We start from the raw sequence: 17,666 nt of genomic DNA, 5'->3' as shown, positions 1-17,666 counted from the left end.
CCTCTGTCTTATATTTCAAACCAGAAAGTCCCTGCCTAGTTTAGCATAGTACTAGTACTGACTGTCTAGATTGAGTACTAGTCCATCCCTTACGGCCTGCAGACGCCTTAAACCTTAATCTTAGACATTGCTTCTATGATGGGGGCAGATGTTATATTACAGAATCATGCGAGATGGGCTAGGTGAGACTGCGAGCCGGTTGGGGTGGGGAGGGGTATTGTATTGGTTTTAATTTGTATTGTTTGTATTAGGTCTGGTCATTTTATTTCATATTATAGTTGTGTACCTATTTGGGAAATTGATTACATGGATGAAGTCCTACGGATGGGTGGAGGGATGGATATAAAGACAGTACTAACTGTTTTGAGAAGAGAACGCGGGAGATTCGTAGTACATCATATATAATCCGGCGATATCATGCCCCCTCATGTCCAGAATTTGATTCCTCATTATCGCACCAAGTCCACACCCAGAGACAGCTGGGGAAGCTCAGGAAATGAGTTTATGAGATGGTAGTCCAAAGAGATCCTGCTGCCTCTGTGTTCAAATTTCGATTCGTCATTGCTTTCAAAGTGTTGCCGCTGGACACAATAGAACCACCGTGACTCATCTTCGACAGAGTGTGCTGCCTGAGGATATAGGGAGGGTTGCCATTGCTGCATCAGTAGGCCGGTTGGTGGTAGGTGTCCGCTCAGTAATTCGGAAGTCTAGGCAGTTCTGAGACTTGTCAACTTGACTAATAGCTTTGGCGGGACGATGGTCTTGCCTTGTATGTTAGTAGAAAGGACGTGTCAGGAAGGCTGAAACCAACGAGTGGTGGAGGGAAAGATGAAGGAGGCGAGGTTTGGCGCCCAAGCTGAGATAAGGCGTGGCTTGAGCATGAAATCACACGTTCTTGCCTAGAACAGTCAGACCTACGGGACATAGTTGTATTAAATGACCCATTGTCTATGACGTTCTTATAAGCTACTTTCAATGAGATTTGCTTCAGATTGGCGGTCGATGTCGAGCGTTAGTGGCTTGGTAAGTGGGCAAGTGTCAAGACCCGATCCGCTGGATTTAAGTACTACAGAAGTCTAAGGAGTCACGACTCGCCGACTACACCAAAAACCACAGCCGGGTGCTGGCCAGTCCTTGTATGTCAATAAGAAGTAGTGCTAATGTGAGTGTGGTAGGCTAATAGAATATGACTTGACTTGACTAATGTGAGTGTGGATAACACGGAGAATGAAGCAAGGTATTTAGTGTGAGATTGTTTCATAGAGCAAATACCTAGGTTGCGTCCTAATCGTGCTATAACCAAATGACTGTATGTCTACCGGAAAAAATAGAAAACCGAAGGCAACACCAAAAAAACTCCCAATGGCCCATATGGGCTCCATGTTGCACTCGTAATGATCGTCGTAGGGCATAAACATTAATCCGCCTGCGTGCATGGCAGCTAGATAGAATACATAAGGTCGTGTACATCGTCCGTCATCATAGCCGGAAATCCGACATCACTCTGAGCTATATGCAAGCTCACATGACTACGCAGTCCTTGTTTCGGTCTCTTATGCGTTCCGACTGTCCCGTGGATATGGAGACGCCTGGAGGTCGTCTCCCGTACTGGGACCTTTGGTACGGAGATGCATTCGGTGAGTCGGTGAAATTGGGACTTCGCTGTGGGGATGGGTATACCGGACTCCTCGCCGCTTGCTCATATGAAGGAGGAGGGGCGTCCTCGTCATCTGCCGGTCGGACAGTGGGCAATTGCGATTGCGAGTATCGGCCAGGACGCTGGCTTTGTCTTGACGAGCGATTGCCTGATGCAGCGGTAGCGTACGAACCACTACTGCTGTTCACGGCGCTTGATGAACGATTACGAGTATAGGCGGCTCCAGGCGCAAGCCCCGAAGGGGGGTAAGAGACCGAGGCTCGCTGAGACGAGTTCCTATTGTTCGTCGCATTTTCTCGCTGCTCCTCTTCTTGGTACTGTAGAGAAAGCGCATAGGCATAATCGGCATCAGCTTGCTCCTGAGGAGTCATGGTGCTGTTGCGTTGTTGCGGCTGAGAAGCGTTCTCAGAATTGCTTGATGTCCTTGGGCCAGATGGGTCCGAGTGTTGGGGAGCATTGTGGCTGACAGGGCGAAAGTCTCCTGAATAAAAACCGGCCTCAGATCCATTGACATCGACCAGGCTTTCCCAAACAACTTCTGCATGGCTCGAGTAACCCGCGTCGGTGACCAGAGTGAATAGCCGGCGGAGTTGTGGATGTTTGTATAGTGTGGAGAAATGATCGTTGCGGAAAAGGATAGAGAATGATCCGGGTTGTAGATTCGCCATTAAATGCTCCAGGCCGAAGGTACTCAGCTGAGTTGGATTTTCGAACTCCGTGAACCTTTGGATCGTTTGAATGTCACTGACCACGAGCTCCTCCGCCGGAGTCAACAAGCTACCTCGGATAACACGGTCTTCCAGGTCTTGTTTGCGGAAAGGAAGTAACTGGATATCCTCATGGTACTGACCCATGCGGGCCAATGCTGCGTCAGCTTCCGTAGATGGAGTGGCGACCCAGCCGTGTATTAATGGCAACCCAAATGTACCATAGAGGCGGATATCTTCGGTTTGGAGAAATGTACCCAACGCATCATTGGATTCCTGCATTGATTAGCCGCTTTGTAGATCGAGACGTGCCAAGTAACTTACCAGCGTGAGTCGTGGATTGACATTCATGCCAGTATGCAGCATGGTCAGGAAACGAGTGAGGGCTTCGATGTCGGGAAGTTCGTCGTTAGGCCCCAAATGCGTGACGAGTTCGTCAAACAATGCTTCAATCAACAACCCTAGGGAGATTTGCTCCCGAGTTTGCAAGGCCTTTACAATGGGCGATTGAGAGTCGTGGCTTGCGGAACCTAACACAAGAGCATTCACCAGTGCCAACAGAGGACAGGGGCCATTTTTGTTCTGCACCAGGATTGGAGATTCACGCAACGTTCTGGTGCTGTCCATCCAATTCACGTGCCTGATCGAATAGGTCTCAGATCGCTGCTCTTGCTGGCGCTTTGCCTCGGCTTCTGAGATTGGCCCACTCCATGCCGACTTTGTGTGGCCTGCACCGGAGTCTGCGACCTTTGAGCGATCGGGCAAGGGTGGAGCGCCAGCAAGCTTTTCCTGTTGGGATGTCATCTGGGGGCCCATCAGGGAATCGTAGTCATGGCCCAGAGGAGCTCCCTTGGTGGGATCAGGCTCGGGTGGCGGATTGATAGCTTCATCGAATTCAATCAGGACATGAGATGAGCCCGTTGTATTGCTGGATAGAGTCACTAGAGTACTCATGCTTCTAGCTGGGGATTGTCTGCCGTCATCATGCAACGGTGTCGGCTGCAGGTAGGTCTGTTGACTAGCATGCGGTTCTACGGGGACATTCGCAGAGCTGTGTTGATTATCGTGCGGTAGACCGGGATATGGCTGGTTTGGGTCATGGGATGTGTACGGTTGCGGAGAGGGAATCGGTGGCGCAGGAATCGACTGTTCACCAACCCAGGGCGACTCTGTCCCGGGTTGATCGAAGAGCGATAAGCGCGCTGTCATCGGGATGTAGCCCTCGTCTAGGTGGGTCAGCTTTCGCTCTATGGAAGGAAAACACTTAGAGACAGATATACCTTGCCCCAGACGCGCGCTGGCCCCATCGTGAGATTGAAATGACTCCCCGTAGGAAGAGCGAGAATTTCTTTCTTGCCATGGGTTCGGTTCAGGTGATCTAGGTTTCAAGAACGGGTTGTTCGATTGGAGCTGAACTGGTGACTGTCCCGTGTATTCCCGATCGGGTGTCCAGTCATTGGCAGCGGGTCTCTCCAGGGCACCAGGGACTGAAATGGACGGTACCTGGTCTGGAATTCTGTCCCTCTCAGTCCCTACACTCTGCACGGGATTCTCGGCTGTTGCCTGTTGGGGAGACTCGTGATGATCCAGACCGAACCTCGCTGTAAGTTCGTCGGCCCAGGGATTCGACCCATCACCGGCCGAGGTGCGGATCGGCGACCTTTGTGCTTGTTCTAGTGGCATCAGGTCAAAAGCCGGGGAGGTGTTGAGATCAGGAGAGAAGACCGATTCCTGGGAAGCAACCCGGTGAGGTTGGGGAGAGCTTTGAGCCCGTCGCGGGCGAGTCAAGCGCTTGGGCGATGAAGATGATAGAGATTTGGAAGTGGGCGAGAGTTTGGAGTTGGGATAACGGGAACCTGGACGGTCGTTCCCTTGGGTAAGGCTTTGAAGGCGTGGCGGAGCTCGCTTTCGCAAGACCATGAGGCGGACTCTTAGCGTAGGCCTGGGGCGGCCGAGCTCACAATGAAACGTTGGACAAGCTTGGGGGCCAATGAGGCGCGGGGATGACGCCGGTCAGAAAGCTAGACCGACAGACTCCTCTCTCGACAGGTAAGATGGCCTGGTACGATTGTCTGACGCACGAATAGGCGCCAAAGTGCCGGTTGGAGGATATCGGGATGTATACGTAACCAGGGACTGGTTTCGAAGGGGCAGGGAGGCAAGGACTAGCCAGTAGACGCGAGATGCAGAGCGGCAGCAAGAGCCATGCCTTTCGCAGGGATCGGATTTGATGGCAGGACGAAGAAGGTAATGGGGAATTGAGGAGTAACAAACGCGAAAACGACAACAATCGCGGGTATGACCGTGGTGGTCACAGGCACCCGGATTCCCTGACTGACGGAATGGATGGATGCAGCGATGGATCGATCCATCCGCAGATTGGCGGTGGAGCGCTGCCGTCCCGCGATTACCGTCATTACAAGCTCCCCCTCGCCGAGTCCGCAATCTGGCTGCCTGGCCGACGGTATGGTACGGTCATCGCCCCGCTGGCACGGCCACCATCTCCGCGCGAGACACCGCCACAGCCGTCAGTGACGTCGTCGGCACGGCAGTCGGCGAAACAATAGACCGGCCGATAGAAGTACCATTACATAAGCCATCATTATCGCCAGCTTGCGGGTCCGTGCGCTATCGCAGAAAAAAGTAAAACAAAATCGATCGCAGACAGGAGCAGCTGCTTGGTGGGGTTACGTTGTCGCTTGAATTCTCTACCTTCTTGCGTGCTATGCGCTGACCGCTCACTGCGCTGCTACCACAGTCTATCGACAAGATGCATTCATACGTGCGACCAAATCAATTCGTCGCCTTCAAGCTCCCGTCCGATGCGACGAGGATTCAGAAGGTCGTTCCTAATACGTATGCGCGCGATTGCCCGTTCGCCGAGGTTACTTCTCGGGCTTTGCATGGTGCTGACTACTACGTGGGTTAGACAAATATCTCTAGGAAAATACGGCACTTTCCCCGCCAACCAAATCATCGGCCGTCCTTTCTACCTGACCTTTGAGATCCACGAGACCCCGGGAGAAGCCGACAGCACGTACCTCCGCATCGTCTCCGCGGCCGAAATTCACGCGGAATCGCTCATCACAGAGGGCGAAGGCGACGGCGACGATATCGAGCTCAACGAAGATGGCACGCCTGTGCGGTCGAACCGCGAAACCATCGATGACCGATCAACACAAAAGCTCACGCTCGAGGAGATTGAGGCGCTGAAGAAGGAGAGCACGGGGGCTGGCAAAGACATTATCGCGAAGCTACTCGAGTCCCACCAGGCTTTAGATCAGAAGACGGCATTCTCCCTGGCCAAGTACAAGCTGCGCAAGGAGAAGAAATACATGAAACGGTTCACGATCCTCCCACTAGATGTCAGTCTCTTGGCGAATCACATGCTCGAGGATAAGGATGCTGCGAGATCATTGGAATTGCGCGACGAGTTGATCGGTCTGATTGGATGCTGGGGTAACGTGCACCACGGGGGAAGCACCTCTTTTGATGAAACTGTCACGTCGAAACCAAACGGGCGTTATCTCGTCGTCGACGACACGGGTGGTCTCGTAATCGCAGCCTTGGCTGAACGGATGGGCATCCTTTACCCCCACGACGGTGATTATGACGAGGAACAACAGGACGCTATTGAAAGGCCGGCTGTCGCGGAAGTGGATGAGGCCGAGAAGCCCCAGGATGGAGACGGGCAATCCTCTGACACTCCGCGTCGGCCTCGTCGACCACATATGTCAGCCTCAGGAAACACCATCACTCTTCTCCATGCCAACAAGCAACCGAACCTCAGTCTTTTGAAATACTTTGGCTACGACCAAGACAGCCCGAGCGATACTCACCCCCTATACACGAACTTGAAGACGGTCTCGTTCATGCAGCTTTTGGATCCCAACGCAGACAACATCTATTCCGAGGAACCCCCTGTTGTGCCCGAGGAAGAGCTGACTACATACAAGCCAAGCAAGCGCAGTGGATATCACCGGAAACGAGGACGCTGGATGCGGGTCCGCAGGGTCGTGGATGATGCTCGGGCTGGCGGGTTTGACGGTCTGATAATCGCTTCTTTGATGGATCCGAGCAGCATTATGAAACACACTGTTCCGCTCGTGGCCGGCTCGGCACCAGTCGTCATATACTCACCGACCGTCGAACCATTGACGGAAGTGATGGACCTATATTCCACCGCCCGGAAGAACGCCTATATTGCACGAAAACGAGAATTGATGGAGCAGAAGGAAGATCAGCCCGAAGATCAGAACGAAGATGGCGGAAAGATGTACCCCGAGCTGGAGGAGGAGTTCACCCTTGATCCCACAATGTTGCTCGGGACGACGCTGCAGACGTCCCGGGTACGTGCCTGGCAGGTGCTTCCTGGGCGCACACATCCGTTAATGTCAGGGCGTGGTGGTGCCGAGGGGTACATATTCCATGGAACTCGGGTCCTCCCTGCGCACGAGATCATCGAGGCTGCTGGTAACCCAGGCCGGAAGAGGAGGAAGATTGCAAAGCCGACGGAGACGGAAACGCCGACCGCCAGCGGAGATGGCGTCGATATTGAGATGACGTCGTGACCTACTTCACTTCCTACATTATTCCCCGTGTAACATAGCACTCCGGCCATTGGCAGTTACCATGTGACATTATTGCTCGACGATAACGAGATCTTCCCGCTGCAGCAGCGAGGAATACGATGGACAGACCTGGTCTATCGAACGGAATGATACCACTCTGATCTCAGTCAAAACGCTTCATGTTGAAATATGCACAGAGTAAAGACAGGACTACGGCCCGACGTTGTTCATACGCTGAGTTGTACGCCGCTAGAGAGCAAACAAAAGCAGATCTATCTTAGAAGCTCTTTCCCATGAACTTTCTCTTTGCGAAACTAAGCCACCACTGGAATCCCTGTTAGTAGATTTCACACACCAGGGACGCCGCACGTACCTTGGAAGGCCCAACACCACCGGGGTATAATCTAGCATGCAACCGAATAGCAATCTCCTGTCTAACCTGGGAGAGGTATCTGGACGAATCAGCACCATTCACCACCACAATGGAATCAACCTACGATCTCAGCGTCTCGGCATCCTGGCGATCACGCGGCGGCTCGAACGCTTGGTTCAAAGGGAAGGACACGTCACCAGGAATGGCGAAGTGATCGAGTGCAACATTGATGAGAGCCTGCGACCCCCACACTATCAGCACAGTCCAATCCACAGTAACACACAACCCCGGGTATACACTGCTAAAAATGTACCTTCTCAGCCTCACGGGCGGTCATGGCGGGCTTGACCTTGCCCAAACACTCGCTGATAAAGAGGGTGCCGTAGATGAGCATGCGGTCTGCAGGCCCATTGATCTCAAAGTTGCGGAACAGGACATTGGCGCGGAATAGAGAGAGGATCTCGTCGACGCAGTCGTAGGACTCGCTGTCGGCGGGCACTTCGAGGTCGGCGGTAGGGGGAGCGGGGGAGGGTGTATGCGGGGCCACGAGTGCGGGTGCGGAGGGGGAGGACGGGGAAGTTGCCTGCAGGAGTTAGTTGAGCTGTTGAAGTAATTCATGGTAGGGTGCTGCGTGGTGGGATGTCGGGGCATGGAGGGGCGCATGCGGCGTACCGATTACGGGGACGTCCCGATCCTCGAGGAAGATGGAGTGATAAGCCTGGTGATGTTAGAGATTGTTGATTGGAGAGTAAGTAAGGGGAACGAACAGGCATGGTGAAGTGTATGGAACAATTGTCTGTGGTCCTCTTAGAGCCGGTCTAGAGGATAGGAGGGGACGGAGAGGAGACGGAGCTGCCAGCGGGAGCATGTCATCACCCGCCGCCGCTGCCTGTCGCTGGGGAGATTTTCCGGCCCGAACCTCTTTACGCGCTGTAACGCGTCGTGTTGACACCTCCTGTAGGCTACAGAGTTGCGCTTCTGAATTATCAACTCCGTACCAGGCCGAATATTTGACTCTGTTTCAGCATGTCCGACTACGAAGATTCAATGGATGTGGACGCGCCGTCCAAGGCGATCCAGTTCAGCTCCGATAACACGAGTGGAAAGGCGAAGAGAGTTGCGGCGGATTTGCCTGTTGAAGCTCTGGATAATCTTCCTTGGTGAGTGTCTGTTTACTGAGGCTTTGTGGTCTATCTGACAGCTTAGGGTCGAGAAATACCGTCCCAACACTCTCGACGATGTCTCCGGTCACCAGGATATTCTTGCTACGATCAACAAATTCGTCGATGCTAATGTACGCACTCTCACAAGACTCTTCGGTATATCCATGCTAATTTCTTAGCGACTACCACATCTCCTCCTCTACGGACCCCCGGGAACGGGTAAAACCTCCACAATCCTTGCGCTCGCACGGCGGATATACGGAAACAAGAATATGCGACAGATGGTTCTGGAATTGAACGCCAGTGACGATCGCGGTATTGATGTCGTTCGCGAACAGATCAAGACGTTTGCCAGTGCGTGAATTACCCTCGTCTTGAGACGTACGCTCACCTTCCTAGGCACAAAACAGATCTTCTCCATGGCCCCATCGTCCGGCTCCGGGGGCTCCCTCGCATCCTACAAACTGATCGTGCTGGATGAAGCCGACGCCATGACGGCAACTGCACAGATGGCTCTCCGCCGAATCATGGAGAAATACACTGCCAACACGCGGTTCTGCATCATCGCCAACTACACACATAAGCTGTCGCCGGCACTGCTGTCCCGATGTACCCGGTTCCGGTTCAGTCCGTTGAAGGAGCAGGATATTCGGGTGTTGGTGGATCAGGTGATTGAAAAGGAGCAGGTGAACATCCAGCCCGAGGCGGTGGATAGTCTGGTCCGGTTGAGCAAGGGTGATATGCGTCGTGCGTTGAACGTACTACAAGCATGCCATGCGAGCAGTATACCCCTTCCGATGAAGAATGCCCCGAAGGATGAGCCCCGTCCGGAGTCGGAGGTTATCACGAACGAAACGATTTACGACTGTATTGCTGCACCACATCCGTCGGACATTGAAGAGATTATGACGACGCTTCTTTCCACGAGTGATGTCACCTCGTGCCTGAGCACCATTAATACGCTGAAGGCGAACAAGGGTCTAGCTTTGGCGGATATTCTGTCGGCGCTAGGTGAACAGCTGCAACGGCTGGAGGTGCCGGTGCAGACGAGAGTCACCTGGCTGGAGGGATTGGCGGAGATCGAGTGGCGGCTGTCGGGAGGAGGGTCCGAGACGATGCAGACAGGAGGACTGGTGGGAGTGGTTCGGAATGGGTGTGAGTTAATGGGGAAATAGGTGGATAACAAAGAAACATGTAATCAGGCCAGATACCTTAATTCTGTCATACAAAGCATTTTAGATTAACGGCGGATCAATCTACATTACCGATCAGCCCTAAGCAACTCCGCCGAGCTCGGCGCAACGGAGCTTAGAAATCATCTTCCACCGAGGTTGAACCACCTGCGGCGGAATCGGCTGAATAATAAGATGCGAGCTTATGCTTATCTGCCATGCAGCTATGGTCTCCACTATCCACATGGTCGTAGTAGCTATAGCTTCGCTCCAAAGGATTCAGCTTACATTTTCCACCGAGTCTTCCACCGATGCTTCCACCGAGATGACAAATGGCGTATTTAGTAATTGCTTCAATTGGGACAATCGTCATCTTTTAGTGTGAATGTAGTACTGAAGAAGTGTATATAAGTGACCCTTGCTGGGATGGTAGATGTAATCCAATAGCATCCACTACTCACTACAGTACTTTGCTATACTACTCCAGTTGCCTCAGCATCACAACCATCACAACAACTTACAACAACCACAACAACAACCACCAAACCAGCACAATGTCTGACCTATCCACCACCACCAACATCCTCATCACCGGTGTTGCCCGCGGTACATACTCCCCTCCTCCCCCCTCCCCCCCCAAACCCCCACCCTACCACCCCATCCATCCACCCCTCAATCAAACCTAACCTAACCTCAAACCCCAGGAATCGGCTACACAATCCTCACGCACCTCCTCCTCCGCCCCAACCACACCGTAATCGGCACCCTCCGCAGCCTCCCCTCCACCACCGAACCGCACCCCCTCCACCTCCTCCCCAAGCACCCCACAACAACCCTCATCCTCCTCCCCCTCGAATCCACCACCGCAAGCGACTACACTGCCCTCCTCACCTCCCTCACCACGCAGGGCATCACCCACCTGGACACCATAATCGCCAACGCCGGCATCTGTCCCCCCGAAGGCACGCCCGCGACCGTCTCCATCTCGGACCTGGAATCCGCTTTCGCGGTGAATACTCTCGGTCCTGTGCGGCTGTTCCAGACACTCCGGGGACTGTTGCTCGAGGGAAGTAAGAAGGGGAGGGAGGTCAAGTGGGTGAATATGAGTACGGGGGCTGCGAGTCTGGGGTTGTTTGAAATTACCAAAATTGGGTGGAATACCCCGTATGGGGTTTCGAAGGTTGCGGGGAATTGGGTTACATTGTCAGTATTTTTTGATCTTTGGGGATGGGGATGAGGTTGGCTAACGGGGGTGATGTGGTAGGGCTATGCATACTGAGGAACCGTGGTTGGTTACATTTGCGGTGCATCCGGGGTGAGTTTGCTCTTTTTTTCTTTCTTTCTTGCTTGGTGTTGGGTTGTTGGATTATTGGTATGATGACTAACCATGCAATGGGATAGTCTCGTGCAAACGGAAATGGGCAATAATGGCGCTAGAAGAATCGGGTTGGAGGAGGCGCCGAATACGCTTGAGGAGTCGGCTACCAAAACTCTTGCTGTGGTGAGTTTGAGGTTATTGTGTGAGGAGTGATGATTGGTATAGCTGACTTGGTTTGGGTAGATTGACAAGGCGACGCGCAAGGAGACCTCGGGCAAGTTTGTGAATGTCATTGATGAGACGGAGTTTCCGTGGTGATTGATTAGATTATGGATATGATGTGGGGGGTTTGGGGAAGGGATAGATTGTTATAGATGAGTTTGTTGTGTGAGTATATTATAGTTTGTTTGAATTTATAAAAGACTGTATCAAATTTCAAGGCAGCTTCTGTGATTAGTATCTAGTACGACACAATGTGGTGGAATAGGTGAAAAGTCAATGTAGAGCACCCGTGTCGATAAGTACAGATCTGCACCCCACTCAACTGCTATCTCTCTTCTCAAACAACTCCTCAATCCCCTCCAAGCTCCGTCCCTTCGTCTCTGGCATGACCACACACACTGCCACCGCCACCAGCGTTGAGAACCCGTACAAAAAGTACGGCCCCGATGGAGACCGATGCAGAAACAATGGTGCCGTAAGAGTCACTACAAAATTCACAATCCAGTTGGCTAGTAGCTCCACCGCACACACCTTTGCCCGCAGCCGTGTGGGAATGATCTCCGAGGCGTAAATTTTGCCAACCTATAACTATAAGCATAGTCTTGACAACAGCTAGCTTGACAGCAAAGAATTTACTCACCACCGCCCATGACCAGGAAAAATTCGCCACAAAGATAAAGATCAGCACAACCACGGCCCATTGCGCCGAGTGCGACTCCAAGGTCACCTCATCAGGAGTGATACGTCCGTATCGCGCATACAGGGAACCGATGACGATGAAACAGATGGCCATCGCGGCACCCCCGGCAATTAACGGCTTGCGACGCCCCCATCGATCCACCCAGATCTGGGCCGGGATGGTGAACACCAACATCACGATGCCAATTATTCCTGATGAGAGGAACGAAGCTTTCGTGGATGTGAAGCCGGCTTGTTGGAAGAGGATTGGCGCGTAATATAAAACCACATCGATCTGTATAGATCAGCATCTGCATCAAGTACTAGTAAGTGAAAAAGGGTGGAGGTACCCCCGTCAGCTGCTGAAATGTCATCAAAAACACCCCCAGTGCCGTCCGACTGATGTACTTCCGCCCAAATATCTCCGCCATACTTGCAGTCGCTCGCCGAGACCGCAAGCTGCCCTCGATCTCTTGCAGCTCCGCATCGACGGCTGATTCCGGGCGCAATTTTCGCAAAACCATACGCGCATCCTCAACGCGTCCGACCTGAACCAGCCATCGCGGTGAGAACGGCATCAGAAGCATCACAACTGACAGCATAGCCGCCATGGCCGCCTGGATTATGAACGGCACCCGCCACGCCATACTGCCAGCGAGATACTGCGTGCCGTATGTGACAAAGTATCCCACCATAATTCCGATCACCACGTAAAGCTGGAGCGAACAAGCCACAACACCCCGCACTTCTGCCGGGGCGATCTCGACCAGGTACACGGTCGTGACGGAGATGGCCTGGCCCATTCCGACACCGGTGATCAGCCTCGCGACGATCAGACTAGCGAAGTTGGGTGAGCACGCGGAGATGATCGTCCCCACCAGCGAGAGCAGACTGCCGATGAGGATGCCGTACTTCCGCGATAGACGGTCCGAGACATGTCCGCTCACAAGAGAGGATGCGGACGAGGAGAGAAGAATACAGGCGACGTAGACACCTTGCTGCATGGAAGAGAGTCGGCCTATGGAGGACTCAAACTGATGCATTTGGGTGATCGGGCCGATCGAGCCTGGGAAGATGAGTGTGCTGAAGCCATGCCGAGAGAATGACTAACCTGTGTCCAGGCCGTACAACAGCCCAGCCAGGGAGACATGCCCGGCAATGAGAAAGACCTTTCCCTTGGGTGAGACCATTGGATGAGAGTGCAGCAATGGAGGAACTACAACAGTTGCTAGGAGGAGAAAGCGGTTCGAACAGACCTCTTTAGCAGGCATCGACCCCTCCCTGAGGTAGCATCACCGAAGTCGCTTGGACAACGCAGAGATCGACACGCGTCTTTGTAGCCGACACATCAACTCAGTCTCGCCTTACCCCGGTCACATCTTTGGCTCCGATATGACGTTGCCGCAATACAATGCATGCAATAACGGGGGGACGGTCTGGAGGGGTGGCACCAGCGCCCGAGCGAGGTGGGATCACCGTTGGATTTAGATTACGGCCTCAGTCTGGGGAACACAAGCAGTGGAGAGGGCGCTGCTGGCCACCAATCGCGCGACTCGCGGGGCCTGGACAGGGTTACATTTCCCTCGCGTGGTTCTAGCGCCGACGCCGATCCCTGCGCCTTCATATTAGCCAAGCCAGGACCAAATGGTGTCCATTCACCATTGAGGCATGCAGGACGGACCCCAATCTCACCAAGGCCATGGCAGCCAGACTAAGGAGTCACAGGTAATCAATACAATTGTAACACCGTGTCCGGGTGCAACCAACGCCTCGTGATTCATGCACCGGCGTCGCACCGTGGTTGCGTGCCGAGTCGGTATAGCCTCAAATGTCTTACTCATCTCGGCCATTAAAAGCACATACATGGATGTTTGGAATTGATCATCTCCCCATGTAGGAACGGGAATCAATCATTGGCACTCCTGCAGCCAATGCAGTAGCTGCGTAGAGTGTACGCAAGCCAATATGCGATGTTGCATCGGCGCAATTGGCCCTGGCGGTGCGACCAGTCCTCACCCCACACGGTAACTCAGCGCTGAAGCTAAAACATTTCTCCCAGTAATTGTATAGCATTTCGCCACGGGGATTCACAATCGGTCAATTCGTTGCTGACGAGAGAAACAGACCCCGGTAGGTGCAGAGGCAAGACCGGGACCAGCGGATGAAACAGTGAATCCATGAAATTCACCGGATTGACTTATTTAAAGGCCCGCGGTCCTGCATTGATCGGACGATTCATCCACCCAAGCAAAAAAAGTCAACATCCAGCGTCTCACTATGGATACTGAAAGGTGCGATCTGGGGCCTTATGGTGAGTCTATCATCATCAGCATATATATGCCTTGAATAACCAGTCTAGTCCCAACCTTCCATGCTCCATCTGACATCAATGCGATCCGCGAGTCCGTCTATACCAACGGGATAGCGTTCGTTGGGGGATGTGACGAAGACTCCTTAGTCACTCTTGCGAACCACCTGGGACAAGTCGTCAGACCACGAAATGAGAAAACGCCCGGCAGTGGCGTGAGCAACATTCGATTCGCATCGAACCTGGTTGGTAAAGGGTATAGCTCTGAAGGTTAGTCATGGCCAAGACGATAAGAAATGTGCTGACAGCCCACAGAGCTATTCTTTCACACCGATCGCAGCGGATGGGATCAGCCACCACGGATTTTGATGTCAACTCTTCGTAGCCAATCGGAAACCGGGGGCGAATCGCTGCTGGTGGACGGCCGAAAGGTTCTCGAGGCCCTAAAGCAACAGGACAGGGGTCTGTACGACCTATTCATAAGCTCCAAGCATACCAGTTTCCGTGCCGACGACGGAACGTTTGTGCCACGGGCGATGTTCGATGAACAAGCAGGAATCTTTCGCTTTCGGTTCGACGATGGCATTCAGATGTCTGCGTCTATGGTTGTTGGCTTCGCCAAACTGCGAGACATGATCTATGAGAGTGCATATTTCGTATCGTTGCAGCCAGGTCAGGGCTATGTCCTAGACAATCACCGCTACCTGCATGGTCGAGCCTCATTCACAGGTTCGCGGGAGCTACTACGTGTTCTCGTCAACCCCTCCACCGCAGGCTCTGAGAAGGTAATCTTGTTTGACATCGATGGCACACTGTGTCGGTCCGAGGCGCTCAGTATTGACGCATATTATTCCTGCGTCAGTGATATCGTGGGCAAGGACATCACTCATGCAAATACCCCAGTGAACTTGCATGGACGAACCGATCTCGGCTTACTGCATGACATCCTTGATTATCACCAGGTGCCATCGAAGGCTCTGGTCGTGGAGAAATTCCTTCACCTTCATCCGCAGTACCTCGAGCGGTCCTTGACCAAAGGACTATCGTCAGTGGTATGCCCGGGTGCAAAGGAGACACTCAGCTGGTTGATAAGGTATAAAGAGGGCCTCGGTTGTCCGAGGCTCCACATCGGACTGATAACAGGTAACTCGCGTCCCAATGCGTTGCTTAAACTCCAAGGAGCGGGAATCGACACTAGTATCTTTGACGTCGATATCTCCTCATTTGGAGACACCCACCATAATCGATTGTCGCTGTTTCGAGAATCCCTCACCAAACTTCAAACCCGCCTTGGCCCTCATGTACGCGCAAGTGATGTTTTGGTCGTGGGAGATACGCCGTTGGATGTGGAATGTGCCAAGCAAGCTGGTTGTTCGGTTGTGGCTGTTGCAACGGGGAACTATAAGGTGGAGGAGCTTGCCTCGCTGCAGCCTAACTTCTGCTGCAGTCAGCTGACTGAAACGAAGGAATACCTGCAGATGGTCTTTTGAGTATTGTCGTGATGGTGAGCTTAGGCCACACGCGTTTGAGTTGAAGGCATTGTATCCAGATGACCAGATTGTATTATTGAGTAGAAGCTTGATCCCTGCTCTATTGACGCCTAGATGAAATTGTGTGCCCGTCGAAACAGCCTGACTAATTGTCTTTATGGAACTGAGTTGATTTTATGTCGTCCTTGACGCTTGTATGGCTGCGATCCGATTCCAACGTCGAGCCAACTATCCCCTCGATCTCCCCGGCAACAGAGCCTGCTAGAACACCCACGCCAACGATCCCACCATCACTGGCCTCTCGCAGAAAGACGCTCTTTCCTTCGCCTTGCGGCCCGGCGCTGAGTATCAACCGATCAATTTGCCGCTGGATCCTGTCTTTGTAATGGGGATAGTGCTGGATCACACCACCAGACACCGCCACCACTAATTCCTCGGGTCCTTTCTGCCATCCGGGTATTGGTGTTTCAAAATTTTGTACTGTATGTTCCTGTGTCGTGGCCTGTTCCTGGCTAGAATTTCCCTGAGATTCCAATCTAAGGAGCGTGGTGTTCTTGAATTCGATTTCACGGGTACATGCGAGAAGGCCAACTGTCGCCGCAGCAACCAAAGCAGCAGATCGCTCTTGGACTGCAGCAGCTATTGAACGAATGTGGCCGGCAAACTCGGGAGTCCAAATCCAGTTGCTTAAGGATGGTGGCGGAAGGTGATGGGACAGAGCAACTGCTAGACGTTCGTCCGACGAGCTTGAGGCTACTACCAGGGACAGAAATTCTGTAGATATCGAGTACCTCTCGACCAGCTTCACCGGCAATGCAGACCGCGGTATCTTCTTTTCCCCATGGAACCAGTCATGGCATATTATCCGAACGAGCTCACCGATATACCGGCCACCAACCATGTACTCGAGTGGCTGGAAGCCGGGCCGGTTGGAATGTTCTTCCAGTTCAGCATCCCATTTAGTTACGATACCGAGTTCCTCCAGAGGTGCGGTTGCTCCACGGAGCGTCCATTCGGTCGAGACAATGGTCTCTACAGCTTCCGGCTGTTTCTCTCGGATGTGTCCAGTCTTAGATTCTTGTAGATCAGCCAGCTTCATTGGAATAGCGGAGTTGCAACCCGCGCCTACGATAAGCCCCATGACGACCCGAGTGTTGGGGAGTGTCCGGATCGAATACGCTAGAGAAGCCAGTGTCGCGACAGTATCATTGGTCATGACAGTGATCTTCAACTTGGGTAGACAAAATGTCTTACGTCGCTTGGCTGGCATGTGATTGGAGTCCTGATCAGTGCGCCGGGTATGACACTCGTATCCGTCCAACAAGGCCTGGTGGAGGTTTAGGGAAGAGCTCAGGGCAAAGCCTTTCCCGGTCGGCATAAGAATGGCCTCATTGAGGAATTTCTGTTTGGTAGGAAAGCAAAAGGATATGCCCATGATCAGCTCGGCGGGGGTGTCGCCTTTGGCGTTGGCAAGATCATCGGCAATCACTTCGGCGATGCAATCGCCGATCCAGGCAAAAAGCGACTGGGCCTGATCCCGGCGCAGGCGCTCTTCGATGGGCCACGCCTTTTCGAGGGTTCGTCTCACATGTGGCTGTCTTCCAGGAGGTTTGTCTCCCAGGAGGTCGATAAAGGCCACGCGCAGGTAAGATAGGCCGAGATAAACGGCGAGATAGCGCCCGGTTTCATGGCCGGTGGGCAGCCGCGTGATAGCGGTCGGGAAGAACTGCTCCGACGAGCTCGCGGCCAGCTCGCGATAGGTGTGTGAGAACCGATGGGAGAGTTCGTATAGGATCCTATGATCGATACTCAGCGGGTGTAGGAAGTCGTGGAGATTCGGATCCGGCTTGCCCATTCTGGCGGATGGTTGCTCTCGGAGGAGTGAGAGAGGCTCGCCGTTGGACGGAGCTAGCCTGGATACCTGAGCCCACCACATCGGAGTCCCGCGCAGTTCCGCCCCTCATTTCTCCATCAACTGATTGTTCACCATCATTCTTCCGATTTAAA

At 53.1% G+C, this 17,666-nt stretch overlaps 8 protein-coding genes across 8 annotated transcripts; 4 read left to right on the top strand and 4 right to left on the bottom strand.

Annotated features, from left to right (window-relative positions):
- Positions 1-1,190: 1,190 nt before the first annotated feature.
- BO94DRAFT_535082 (MINDY family deubiquitinase) lies at positions 1,191-4,699 on the bottom strand. The gene is made up of 3 exons (XM_025611695.1): positions 3,645-4,699; positions 2,689-3,590; positions 1,191-2,640 (listed from the first exon to the last, which is right to left on the bottom strand). Exons 1-3 carry the CDS (start codon positions 4,282-4,284, stop codon positions 1,522-1,524), a joined length of 2,661 nt encoding a protein of 886 aa, XP_025467854.1. The 5' UTR covers positions 4,285-4,699; the 3' UTR covers positions 1,191-1,521.
- Positions 4,700-5,028: 329 nt separating this feature from the next.
- Positions 5,029-7,230, top strand: trm6 (tRNA 1-methyladenosine methyltransferase subunit GCD10). Its single transcript, XM_025614520.1, has 2 exons — positions 5,029-5,220; positions 5,294-7,230. Exons 1-2 carry the CDS (start codon positions 5,135-5,137, stop codon positions 6,933-6,935), a joined length of 1,728 nt encoding a protein of 575 aa, XP_025467853.1. The 5' UTR covers positions 5,029-5,134; the 3' UTR covers positions 6,936-7,230.
- On the bottom strand, positions 6,991-8,115 carry BO94DRAFT_535078 (actin-related protein 2/3 complex subunit 3). Its single transcript, XM_025611694.1, has 7 exons — positions 8,076-8,115; positions 7,981-8,026; positions 7,791-7,891; positions 7,622-7,768; positions 7,433-7,545; positions 7,309-7,387; positions 6,991-7,260 (listed from the first exon to the last, which is right to left on the bottom strand). Exons 1-7 carry the CDS (start codon positions 8,079-8,081, stop codon positions 7,213-7,215), a joined length of 540 nt encoding a protein of 179 aa, XP_025467852.1. The 5' UTR covers positions 8,082-8,115; the 3' UTR covers positions 6,991-7,212.
- Positions 7,909-9,717, top strand: BO94DRAFT_535077 (replication factor C subunit 3). The gene is made up of 4 exons (XM_025611693.1): positions 7,909-8,468; positions 8,515-8,602; positions 8,651-8,825; positions 8,871-9,717. Exons 1-4 carry the CDS (start codon positions 8,335-8,337, stop codon positions 9,644-9,646), a joined length of 1,173 nt encoding a protein of 390 aa, XP_025467851.1. The 5' UTR covers positions 7,909-8,334; the 3' UTR covers positions 9,647-9,717.
- Positions 9,718-10,197: 480 nt separating this feature from the next.
- On the top strand, positions 10,198-11,279 carry BO94DRAFT_465191 (uncharacterized protein; the record flags this gene model as incomplete). The annotated part of the gene is made up of 4 exons (XM_025608102.1): positions 10,198-10,249; positions 10,348-10,795; positions 11,045-11,144; positions 11,205-11,279. 4 exons carry the CDS (start codon positions 10,198-10,200, stop codon positions 11,277-11,279), a joined length of 675 nt encoding a protein of 224 aa, XP_025467850.1.
- A 222-nt stretch (positions 11,280-11,501) lies between these two features.
- On the bottom strand, positions 11,502-13,051 carry BO94DRAFT_465397 (sugar porter family MFS transporter; the record flags this gene model as incomplete). Its single annotated transcript, XM_025608112.1, has 4 exons — positions 11,502-11,765; positions 11,824-12,156; positions 12,212-12,927; positions 12,973-13,051. 4 exons carry the CDS (start codon positions 13,049-13,051, stop codon positions 11,502-11,504), a joined length of 1,392 nt encoding a protein of 463 aa, XP_025467849.1.
- Positions 13,052-13,761: 710 nt separating this feature from the next.
- BO94DRAFT_565892 (Clavaminate synthase-like protein) lies at positions 13,762-15,659 on the top strand (the record flags this gene model as incomplete). The annotated part of the gene is made up of 3 exons (XM_025614519.1): positions 13,762-14,172; positions 14,221-14,439; positions 14,485-15,659. Exons 1-3 carry the CDS (start codon positions 14,139-14,141, stop codon positions 15,657-15,659), a joined length of 1,428 nt encoding a protein of 475 aa, XP_025467848.1. The 5' UTR covers positions 13,762-14,138.
- Positions 15,660-15,804: 145 nt separating this feature from the next.
- Positions 15,805-17,514, bottom strand: BO94DRAFT_565891 (hexokinase family protein; the record flags this gene model as incomplete). The annotated part of the gene is made up of 1 exon (XM_025614518.1): positions 15,805-17,514. The coding sequence occupies one exon, from the start codon at positions 17,512-17,514 to the stop codon at positions 15,805-15,807; it is 1,710 nt and encodes a 569-aa protein (XP_025467847.1).
- Between the last annotated feature and the right edge of the window lie 152 nt (positions 17,515-17,666).

The sequence above is a fragment of the Aspergillus sclerotioniger genome, assembly GCF_003184525.1.
Source record: "Aspergillus sclerotioniger CBS 115572 chromosome Unknown BO94scaffold_13, whole genome shotgun sequence".
NCBI classification, from domain to species: Eukaryota; Fungi; Ascomycota; class Eurotiomycetes; order Eurotiales; family Aspergillaceae; genus Aspergillus; species Aspergillus sclerotioniger.
This window is presented reverse-complemented; position numbering and strand designations above follow the sequence as displayed.